The sequence below is a fragment of the Heteronotia binoei genome, chromosome 20 (genome assembly GCF_032191835.1).
Source record: "Heteronotia binoei isolate CCM8104 ecotype False Entrance Well chromosome 20, APGP_CSIRO_Hbin_v1, whole genome shotgun sequence".
NCBI classification, from domain to species: Eukaryota; Metazoa; Chordata; class Lepidosauria; order Squamata; family Gekkonidae; genus Heteronotia; species Heteronotia binoei.
In genome coordinates, this window is record NC_083242.1 from 31,533,053 (window position 1) to 31,544,443 (window position 11,391).

Below are 11,391 nucleotides of genomic sequence, written 5' to 3' on the forward strand. Positions count from 1 at the left end.
ATATTGTAGGAACTCTCTGGGGCAGTGATGCTCTGTATTCTTGGTGCTTGGGAGGGGGCACAGTGGGAGGGCTTCTAGCCCCACTGGTGGACCTCCTGATGGCACCTGGTTGTTTTGGCCACTGTGCGACACAGAGTGTTGGACTGGATGGGCGTCCACTCTCCAAAGTGGTTGTTTTTCTTCAGGGGAGCTGATTTCTGTCATCTTATTTCTGGGAGATCTCCAGGCCCCACCTGGCAATTGGCAAGCCTATTAGAGGTCGCTTGAATCTCTAGGTGTCGCCTGGAGTTTGATAGCCTTTGAAAAGCAGTTCCAGGGTGGGAAATGTCTAGAGATTTGGGGGGTGGAGCCTGAGCTTTGAGTTGGGTGGGGTTTGGGGAGGGGAGGGGCGGGACTTCAATTGGATCGAATGCCATAGAGCCCACCTTCCATCGTGGCTATTTGCTCCTGGGGAACTCTCTCTCATCACCTGGAGATCAGTTGTGATAGCAGGAAATCTGCAGTCATCACCAGGTAGGGTTGCCAATCTCCAGGTGGGGGCAGGGGATCCCCGAGTTTGGAGGCCTTCCCCTCACTTCAGGGTCATCAGAAAGTGGGGGTGGGCGGAGGGAAATGTCTGCTGAGAACTCCATTGTTCCCTATGGAGACTTATTCCCATAGGAAATAATGGAGAATTGATCCGCGGGTATCTGGGGCTCTGGGGAGGCCGTTTTTTGAGGTAGAGGCATTCAATTTTCAGTATAGCATCCAGTGCCTCTCCCCAAAAGACCCTCCAAGTTTCAAAAAGATTGGACCAGGGGGTCCAATTCTATGAGCCCCCAAAGAAGATGCCTCTCTCCTTCATTATTTCCTATGGAAGGAAGGCATTGAAAAGGTGTGCGGTCCCTTTAAATGTGGTGGTCAGAACTCCCTTTGGAGTTCAATGATGCTTGTCACACCCTTGCTCCTGGTTCCGCCCCCAAAGTCCCCAGATATTTCTTGAATTGGACTTGGCAACCCTACCACTGGAGGTTGGGAGCCCTAATGAAAAGGGTAAGCAGGAGGCTTGTGGTACATTAAAGGTTATCAAGAGTTTATTCAGACTTCTGTTTGGTTGGAGTTAGAATCCTAGAATGGGAAGGCACCTCCAGGGTCATCTAGTCCAACCTCCTGAACAATGCAAGAAATTCACAAATATCTCCCCCCCACACACATCCTCAGAGACCTCTGCTCGATGCCAAGAAGATGGCAAAACCCTCCAGGATTCCAGGCCATACTGGCCTTGCTGGAGAAAAACTGACTGACCCCAAAGTGTCACAGACACTGAGCGAATGGTTGTTTTTATGAAAGAGAATTTGAAAAAGGAAAGGGGAAAAAACCCTACGGAAATTAAGGACACATCTAACTATGTGCAGTTTTCAAACCTAATAAAGAACAGTGCAAGAATATAGGGCTGGCAGCTCCATGGTGGAGAACAGAAGAACATAAAGAAGCCATGATGGATCAGGCCAATGGCCCATCCAGTCCAATACTCTGTGTCACACAGTGGCCAAAAAAAACAGGTGCCATCAGAAGGTCCATAAGTGGGGCCAGGACACTAGAAGCCCTCCCACTGTCGCCCCCTCCAAGCACCAAGAATTCAGAGCATCACTGCCCCAGACAGAGAGTTCCAACAATACGCTGTGGCTAATAGCCACTGATGGACCTCTGCTCCATATGCTTATCCAATCCCCTGGATATTTGGGGGTTGACATATTTGGAGAAGAAAGCGACATCATCCCATTAGGGTAGAGTCCACCTTTCAAAGCATCTATTTTCTCCTGCGCATGCACAACCAAAGCTTTATATCCTGAGTTAAACTTCGTTACTTGGAATAAACATTTTGTAAGTCTTTTAAAGGAGCCGCCGGGCTCCAGCTTACGCGTCCACTTTTATCTGAGGAGCCCTTTTTAAAAAAGCCGATGCAATACCAGCTGTGGCCTCTAGGTGGCACCGCGGCGCCCCGCTTTTCCTTTCCGCGCAGCCGCGGGCGGCCGAGGGGGGCGCAGTTCCACCTTTGGGCCGAAAGGTGGCGCCAACCGCAGCGCAGACCGCGGCTGCTCCATCGCGCCTTTGACTTCCGGGTCGACGGAGGGCAACGCGACTTCCGCTTCCGGGTTTTGGATCCCGGTCTCGTCGCAGAGCCGGTGCCCGAATGTAGACCTGGAATCGAGGGCAGGGGGCGGGCGGGCCTCATCCCACCGCCTTTCCCCTTGACGTCACGGTCGTAGCTCCGACCCCCGAGTGCAAAAATGAACCGCCCGAAACCCGCGGCCGCGCGCCGCCCCAGCGCCGCCGCCAAACCCTCCGGTGAGTGGGCGGGGGAGGGCGTGCGCGTGCACGTGGCGCGTTTGCAAAACTGGACCCTGGGAGGGGGGAGGGGCAACGCTGCCTCTCCTGAGCAAAGATTCTGCTTGAATTGCACTTGGCAGCCCTGTCAATGGAGGCTGGGAGCCAAAGCTGCGGACGTTAAAAGCAGAAGGTCCCAGGTTCAATCCCCGGCATCTCCATCTAAAAAGGGTCCAGGAAAGTAGGTGTGAAAAACCTCCGCTTGAGAGCCTCATAAGTGTTAGGGAGGGATGGTGGCTCAGTGGTAGAGCATCTGCTTGGGAAGCAGAAGGTCCCAGGTTCAATCCCCGGCATCTCCCAACTAAAAAGGGTCCAGGCAAGTAGGTGCAAAAAACTTCAGCTTGAGAGCCTCATAAGTGTTAGGGAGGAGGGTGGCTCAGTGGCCGAGCATCTGCTTGGGAAGCAGAAGGTCCCAGGTTCAATCCCCGGCATCTCCAACTAAAAAGGGTCCAGGCAAGTAGGCGTGAATAACCTCAGCTTGGGACCCTGGGGAGCAGGTGAGGGATGGTGGCTCAGTGGCAGAGCATCTGCTTGGGAAGCAGAAGGTCCCAGGTTCAATCCCCGGCATCTCCAACTAAAAAGGGTCCAGGCAAGTAGGCGTGAAAAACCTCAGCTTGAGACCCTGGAGAGCCTCATAAGTGTTTAGGGAGGGATGATGGCTCAGTGGTAGAGCAACTGCTTGGTAAGCAGAAGGTCCCAGGTTCAATCCCCGGCATCTCCAACTCAAAAGGCAAGTAGGCATGAAAAACCTCAACTTGAGACCGTGGAGAGCCGCTGCCAGTCTGAGTAGGCAATACTGACTTTGATGGACTAAGGTGGGTCTGATTCAGTAGAAGGCAGCTTCATATGAGCTGCTGCATCTATTAGCGTGCTCTGAGGCCATGTTTCCTGAGCCTCCTGAGAGCCAGTGTGGTGTAGTGGTTAAGTGTGCGGACTCTTATCTGGGAGAACGGGGTTTGATTCCCCACTCCTCCACTTGCACCTGCTGGAATGGCCTTGGGTCAGCCAGAGCTCTGGCAGAGGTTGTCCTTGAAAGGGCAGCTGCTGTGAGAGTCCTCTCAGCCCCACCCACCTCACAGGGTGTCTGTTGTGGGGGAGGAAGGGAAAGGAGATTGTGAGCCGCTCTGAGACTCTTCGGAGTGGAGGGCGGGGTATAAATCCAATATCTTCTTCTTCTAAATGTGTGACCTGGAGGCTAAAAAACTGTGAGCTAGCTCACGCTTACTCAGCTTAGAGGGAACACTTTTTTGGGGGGGGGGGTCTGTGCAGTGCCTGGCACAGCTCCTCCCTTCCTGCTCTCCCTGACGCCAAAATTCCCAGAAATGGCTTAGCTGTCAGGTGGCCATCTGTTTAAAAACCTCCAAAGAAGGAGAACCAGGCCTCGGATTCAGCAGGAGCTCACCGGAGCACAGCTCCTGAACCTTTCTGAGGGTTCCCCCTCCTCCTCCCCACCTTCCTTGTCCATTGAATAGTAGGGGAAACCGCGGCTCGCCGGGCGTTTAGTACTTGCCAAGGTGCCTCCGGCTCTTCCTCCAAATAGGGGAGATCTCCTGGAATCTTTTCGGCCATCAGGTTACAAAGTTGCCAGGGTGGATTAATTCCAAAGGCAGTCTCTTCAAAATTTCAAGTCTGCAGATTCAATAACTAGTTGATTGATACTGGATGCTTGCGGCCTAAGCCAGGGCTTGGAGAGACTGAAACCATACAGTAGATACATTGCATATAAAGAGTACTTCAAAAGCGTTCCTACGGGCAGGGAAATTGTGCAGGGGTCATTCACACCTTGATGTTACTGGTACATTCTCATGTTGATTAGGCGTAGTGGCCTTGATGTTTTACCAGGCTCCTAGGACTCCCCCGGCCTGAGCTGAGAAGGTTCAGATAAGACTTTTCACACATCACCATTTCAAAGCAGGGAGAGTTTCTAAGAAAGGGAGGGGGAGAACAGCAGAGAGGCACTAGCAGCATTTGGTTCTACTTTGGTTCTACCCAGCATGCTCTTTGGTTGAGCCTGAGTTATATTCAGACTTGACAGTGTGTACCTATTTAAGATCAGGTAGCAGAGATACAAATTTTGTAAAGAACACAGACAAACACAAATATTTATTTTTGAAAAAACTTAAAACATGCTTGTTTGGTGTAGTGGTTAAGTGTGAGGACTCTTATCTGGGAGAACCGGGTTTGATTCCCCACTCCTCCACTTGTGGCTGCTGGAATGGCCTTGGGTCAGCCAGAGCTCTCTTATTTGGAAGAACCGGGTTTGAGTCCCTACTCTTCCACTTGCACCTGCTGGAATGGCCTTGGGTCAGCCACAGCTCTCTTATCTGGGAGAACCGGGTTTGATTCCCCACTCCTCCACTTGCAGCTGCTGGAATGGCCTTGGGTCAGCCAGAGCTCTCTTATCTGGGAGAACCGTGTTTGATTCCCCACTCCTCCACTTGCAGCTGCTGGAATGGCCTTGGGTCAGTCACAGCTCTCTTATCTGGGAGAACCGTGTTTGATTCCCCACTCCTCCACTTGCAGCTGCTGGAATGGCCTTGGGTCAGCCAGAGCTCTCTTATCTGAGAGAACTGGGTTTGATTCCCCACTCCTCCACTTGCGGCTGCTGAATGGCCTTGGGTTAGCCATAGCTCTGGCAGAGGTTGTCCTTGAAAGGGCAGCTTCTCGGAGAGCTCTCTTAGCCCCACCCACCTCACAGGGTGTCTGTTGTGGGGGGAGAAGATATAGGAGATTGTAAGCCGCTCTGAGTCTCTGATTCAGAGAGAAGTGCCGGGTATAAATCTGCAGTTCTTAAAAAGTTAGCACTTGTTGGTCTTAAAGATGCTTTCTTTGTATTTCTCCCATAGGCTCCAGGAAACTGGGCAAAAGAAGCTCTGGCTCTTTCCTTCCTTCCCCAGGGGAGTGGAGGAGGGGGAAGGAGCCTCAGCCAATAGAAGGAAGAGAGGCTTGGCTCAGTGGCTCCACTGTGCAGTTGAGAGAGCCTCGCAAAGCAAGCTATTCCTCCCCCTTTCCTCCCCAAGGAGGAGCCTCAGCCAGTGGAGAAAACAGAGTCTTTGCTCTGTAGCTCCTGTGCAGTTGAGCGAGCCTTGCAAAGCAAGCTGTGATGCAGAAGGAAGCAAAAGATAGGGAGAAGGAAGCAGATGATAGCCAGTTGCTCGGGGGCCTGATTTGGCCCCCAAGCTGCATGTTTGACACCCCTGATGTAAAGTGGACAATACTTTTATTAAGAGAATTGCAAACGCCTTTACTCCAATAAACAAATCTAAATAAATTCACAGGGATTGACAAGATCCAGCTCCTTTGCAAGTCTGTCTGCATCCATAAATCAATATCCAGTTCAGTTGGAAACCTTCAGTGTCAGCAAGTCTTGATTTCCAATAAGATTTGATCCTCTCAATTGTCCATTTCAAATGAAGGCTTAGGATTCATATAATCAGACTTTCAGTCTTCCAATTAAAAATTATGTAAGTACTGTGCAATGAGCCCCGTGGCGCAGAGTGGTAAAGCTGCAGTATTGAAGAAGAAGATGATATTGGATTTATATCCCGCCCTCCACTCCGAAGAGTCTCAGAGCGGCTCACAATCTCCTTTACCTTCCTCCCTCCCCCCACAACAGACACCCTGTGAAGTGGGTGGGGCTGGAGAGGGCTCTCCCAGCAGCTGCCCTTTCAAGGAAAGAGTCTCAGAGCAGCCCACAATCTCCTTTCCCTTCCTCCCCCACAACAGACACCCTGTGAGGTGGGTGGGGCTGGAGAGGGCTCTCACAGCAGCTGCCCTTTCAAGGACAGAGTCTTAAAGATGCAGCTGCATTCCAGAGTCTTTTGAACAAAGATTTTATTCTGTGAGCTGCTAACCTTATAGCGGTGAGGTACTGCGTAACTGAGTTTGCTCTGGGGCCATTTGTATTGAGCTAAGACAAAAATCTGTGAGCCAGAGGCTAAAAAACTGTGAGCTAGCTCACACTTACGCAGCTTAGAGGGAACACTGCTCACAAGGTGTCTGTTGTGGGGAGGGGAAGGGAAAGGAGATTGCAAGCCTCCCTGGGTCTCCTTCAGGTAGTGAAGGACAGGGTATAAATCCCATCTCCTGCTCTCCTTCTTCTCCCTCTCTTCTTTCTTTCCTAATCCATTTTATGTATTTTGATATTTGTACCCCACTTTTCTCCCTGGTGGGGACCCAAAGTGACTTGCAACTTCATTCTCTGCTCCTCTGATTCAAACTCTGAGAGCCAGTTTGGCGTAGTGGCTAAGTGTGCGGACTCTTATCTGGAAGAACCGGGTTTGATTCCCCACTCCTCCACTTGTACCTGCTAGCATGGCCTCGGGTCAGCCATAGCTCTGGCAGAGGTTGTCCTTGAAAGAGCAGCTGCTGTGAGAGCGCTCTCAGCCTCACCCACCTCTCACAGCAGCTGCCCTTTCAAGGACAGAGTCTCAGAACGGCCTACAATCTCCTTTCCCTTCCTCCCCCACAACAGACACCCTGTGAGGTGGGTGGGGCTAGAGAGGGCTCTCACAGCAGCTGCCCTTTCAAGGACAGAGGCTCAGAACGGCCTACAATCTCCTTTCCCTTCCTCCCCCACCACAGACACCCTGTGAGGTGGGTGGGGCTGGAGAGGGCTCTCACAGCAGCTGCCCTTTCAAGGACAGAGGCTCAGAACGGCCTACAATCTCCTTTCCCTTCCTCCCCCACCACAGACACCCTGTGAGGTGGGTGGGGCTGGAGAGAGCTCTCACAACAGCTGCCCTTTCAAGGATAGTCTCAGAGCGGCCTACAATCTCCTTTACCTTCCTTCCCCACAACAGACACCCTGTGAGGTGGGTGGGGCTGGAGAGAGCTCTCACAGCAGCTGCCCTTTCAAGGACAACCTCTGCCAGAGCTATGGCTGACCCAAGGCCATTCCAGCGATGCAAGTGGAGGAGTGGGGAATCAAACCCGGTTCTCCCAGATAAGAGAGCTATGGCTGACCCAAGGCCATTCCAGCAGGTGCAAGTGGAGGAGTGGGGAATCAAACCCGGTTCTCCCAGATAAGAGTCCGCACACTTAACCACTACAGCAAACTGGTACTGCAGTCCAAAGCTCTGCTCACAACCTGAGTTTGATTCTGGCGGAAGCTGGATTCAGGTAGCCGGTTCAAGGTTGACTCAGCCTTCCATCCTTCCGAGGTCGGTCAAAGGAGTACCCAGCTTGCTGGGGGGAATGTGTAGATGACTGGGGAAGGCAAAGGCAGAACCACCCCATTAAAAAAAAAAGTCTGCCATGAAAATATTGTGATGCGACGTCACCCCAGGGTCAGAAACGACTTGTGCTTGCGCAGGAGACTACCTTGACCTTTTGAAGTACTGGGCAATAAGGAGGGGCGGTGGCTTAGTGGTAGAGCATCTGCTTGGCAAGCAGAAGGTCCCAGGTTCAATCCCCAGCATCTCCAAAAAAGGGTCCAGGCAAAGAGGTGTGAAAAACCTCCGCTTGAGACCCTGGAGAGCCGCTGCCAGTCTGAGTAGACAATACTGACTTGGTTGGACCGAGGGTCTGATTCAGTATAAGGCAGCTTCGTGTGTTCATACGTTCAACAGGTTTGCTAGCTATTTTCCTGTTGCCAAACCAAATTCTTCATCAGGCAAAGATCACGGGGCAAGCCGCACCTCAAAAAGGATATTATAGCTTTAGAGAAGGTGCAGAGAAGGGCAACTAGAATGATTAAAGGGCTGGAGCACTTTCCCTATGAAGAAAGGTTGAAACGCTTGGGACTCTTTAGCTTGGAGAAACGTCGACTGCGGGGTGACATGATAGAGGTTTACAAGATAATGCATGGAATGGAGAAAGTAGAGAAAGAAGTACTTTTCTCCCTTTCTCACAATACAAGAACTCGTGGGCATTCGATGAAAATGCTGAGCAGACAGGTTAAGACGGATAAAAGGAAGTACTTCTTCACCCAAAGGGTGATTAACATGTGGAATTCACTGCCACAGGAGGTGGTGGCGGCCACAAGTATAGCCACCTTCAAGAGGGGTTTAGATAAAAATATGGAGCACAGGTCCATCAGTGGCTATTAGCCACAGTGTATGGAGCATAGGTCCATCAGTGGCTATTAGCCACAGTGTATGGAGCACAGGTCCATCAGTGGCTATTAGCCACAGTGTATGTGTGTATATAACATTTTTTGCCACTGTGTGACACAGAGTGTTGGACTTGATGGGCCGTTGGCCTGATCCAACATGGCTTCTCTTATGTTCTTATGTTCTTATGTTCTGTTTGGGAATCCCATGGGGCGAAATCGTAATAGTCGTCTTGACCCACAGCTTCTTTGCTTCAATAAGTGGTTGCTATTTCTAAAGATCTTCCGGGAACACATATTTTCTTCTTTTCCCCACATAAAGTGCTGAAAAGTCCCCTGCAGGCTTCTCGTTTCCGCTGACAGCTCTCCATTTCTCCTTCCAGGTCACCCGCCGCCCGGAGACTTCATCGCCTTGGGCTCCAAAGGCCAAGCCAGCGAGTCCAAAGCGGCTGCCGCTTTGCTCAAGCCGGCTTCCGGGGGGCTGCCCTCCGAGCGCAAGAGAGACGCCTCCGCCAGCTTGTCTGGCCCTTCCGGGCTGACCAGCCTGGCCAAGCGGCCCAAGCTGTCTTCCACGCCCCCGCTCAGTGCCCTGGGACGCCTGGCAGAGGCCGCGGTGGCCGAGAAGCGGGCCATTTCCCCCTCCATCAAGGAGCCCTCGGTCATCCCTATTGAAGGTAAAGTAGCAGCAGGAGCCGTTTGCTTTGTTTGCTGTCCCCAGTTTGTTAACTTGCTTCATTTATACTGATTTGGATGATATGGGATTTATATATCTAAGTCCCTTTGAGAAACAGTCCCTTTGTTCTTCCGGACATAAAACTTGTTCCCCTTTAGCATTTGGGATCTTCCCAGGTCATGGGCCGCCTTGTGATCCGACATGGCTTCTCTTATGTTCTTACCCAAAGGGTGAAGAACGTGGAATTCACTGCCACAGGAGGTGGTGGCGGCTACAAGCATAGCCAGCTTCAAGAGGGGATTAGATAAAAATACGGAGCAGAGGTCCATCAGTGGCTATTAGCCACAGCTTATCATTGGAACTCTCTGTCTGGGGCAGTGATGCTCTGTATTCTTGGTGTTTGGAGGGGGCACAGTGGGAGGGCTTCTAGTGTCCTGGCTGCACTGATGGACCTCCTGATGACACCTGGATTTTTGGCCACTGTGTAACATAGAGTGTTGGAATGGATAGGCCATTGGCGTTATCCAACATGGCTTCTCTTATGTTCTTATCCAAAGGGTGATTAACATGTGGAATTCACTGCCACAGGAGGTGGTGGCGGCTACAAGCATAGCCAGCTTCAAGAGGGGATTGGATAAAAATACAGAGCAGAGGTCCATCAGTGGCTATTAGCCACAGTGTGTGTATGTGTATGTGTGTGTGTGTGTGTATATATATATATATATAGAGAGAGAGAGAGAGAGAGAGAGAGAGAGAGAGAGGCCACTGTGTGACACAGAGTGTTGGATTGGATGGGCCATTGGCCTGATCCAACATAGCTTCTGTTATGTTCTTCCCAGATTACTTCACCCCAGTTACGCCACTCTTTTATGTTAGCAAGACTCAATGTTCTACTCTCAGCGGTGTCTGGAAGGTTTGCCGACATCCCTTATCAGGATAGAGTCTGCCCATGTAATGGAAGGCACCTTGAAACAGTCGCTCATGTCTTACTTTATTGTGCTTTTTTGGAGAAGTGGGGGACTGCATAATCAAACCTATTCTGTCTAATTTTTATGGATTACCTGAAGCGAAGTTAGTTTTTTTCCTACGATCCGACCAATGTTCCCATATCACAAGCCTGGTTGCAAAGTACCTTTCGGCTGCCATAACAATCAGAGAGCAAAAGATCAGCTCCCCTTCCTGATGTTTGACTGGTTTTTATAGCTGAAACTCCATGTAAATTTGCTATGCTGTACTTTTTATTTCTATGCCAATAAAGGGATTTGGATTTGGATTTATATCCCGCCCTCCACTTTGAATCTCAAAGTCTCAGAGCAGCTCTCAGTCTACTTTATCTTCTTCCACCACAACAGACACCCTTGTAAGCAATGTTCCCTCAAAGCTGCAGAGTCTTGTGAGCAAAAATTCTCCTTTGTGAGCTACTGGCATGAAAGTTGTGAGCTACTGCACAAATTATTGTGTTGTAACCTCTCTCACAGGGTTGTTAGTTAAAATGCAGGAGGGTAGAAGCTGCTTGGGTCACTGGGGTGGGGAACAAGGAGGATATTATATTTATATCCCGCCCTCCACTCCGAACCTCAGGGGGGGAATCCTTAGTAAAAGGCGAATGATTTATGCAATCTGAAGAGGAACCAGAGTATGACTTGGAATCTCAGAGCGGCTCACTGTCTTCTTCCCCTATAACAGACACCCTGTAAGTGGGGCTGAGAGAGCTCTCCCAGGAGCTGCCCTTTCAGGGACAGCTCTGTGAGAGCTATGGCTGACCCAAGGCCATTCTAGCAGCTGCAAGTGGAGGAGTGGGGATTCAAACCCGGTTCTCCCAGATAAGAGACTGCACACTTCACCACTACACCAAACTTACGTCATTCTCCTTCTCCTCCATTTTTTCTCTTCACAACATCCCTGTGAGGTAAGCAAGGCTGCACGTGTCCCTTCGTTTATCTCTTTCCTTTCTCTCCAGTGGGGACCTAAAACAGCTTCTGTCATTCTCCTCTCCTTGACGTTCTCTTCACAACAGCCCAGCGAGGTAGGTTGGGCTCCAAGAGAATAACTGGTCCGAGGTCACCCAGCGAGCTCCCATGGCAGCATGGGGGTTCGAACCTGGGTCTCCCACATCCTAGTCTGACCTCCTAACTACTAGACTTTCTCTACCCAGGGTCAGTCAGAACTCTGTCAGAAGCTGTTCTGCTCAAGAGCAGTTCTGGGAGAGCTCTCTCAGCCCCACCTGCCTCGCAGATAATACTCCAGATAAGCTGTAGACTCTTTTGAACAAAGATTTTATTCTGTGAGCTGCTGGCCT

At 50.8% G+C, this 11,391-nt stretch overlaps 1 protein-coding gene across 1 annotated transcript in view; it reads left to right on the forward strand.

Moving 5' to 3' along the window:
- Window positions 1-2,254: 2,254 nt before the first annotated feature.
- Window positions 2,255-11,391, forward strand: part of INTS1 (integrator complex subunit 1) — a 122,637-nt gene continuing 113,500 nt past the window's right edge. The window contains exons 1-2 of the mRNA XM_060260485.1: window positions 2,255-2,328; window positions 8,803-9,093. Of these exons, the coding sequence (XP_060116468.1) occupies window positions 2,271-2,328; window positions 8,803-9,093 (349 nt within the window). The 5' untranslated portion in view covers window positions 2,255-2,270. The remainder of the gene's footprint in view (window positions 2,329-8,802; window positions 9,094-11,391) is intronic.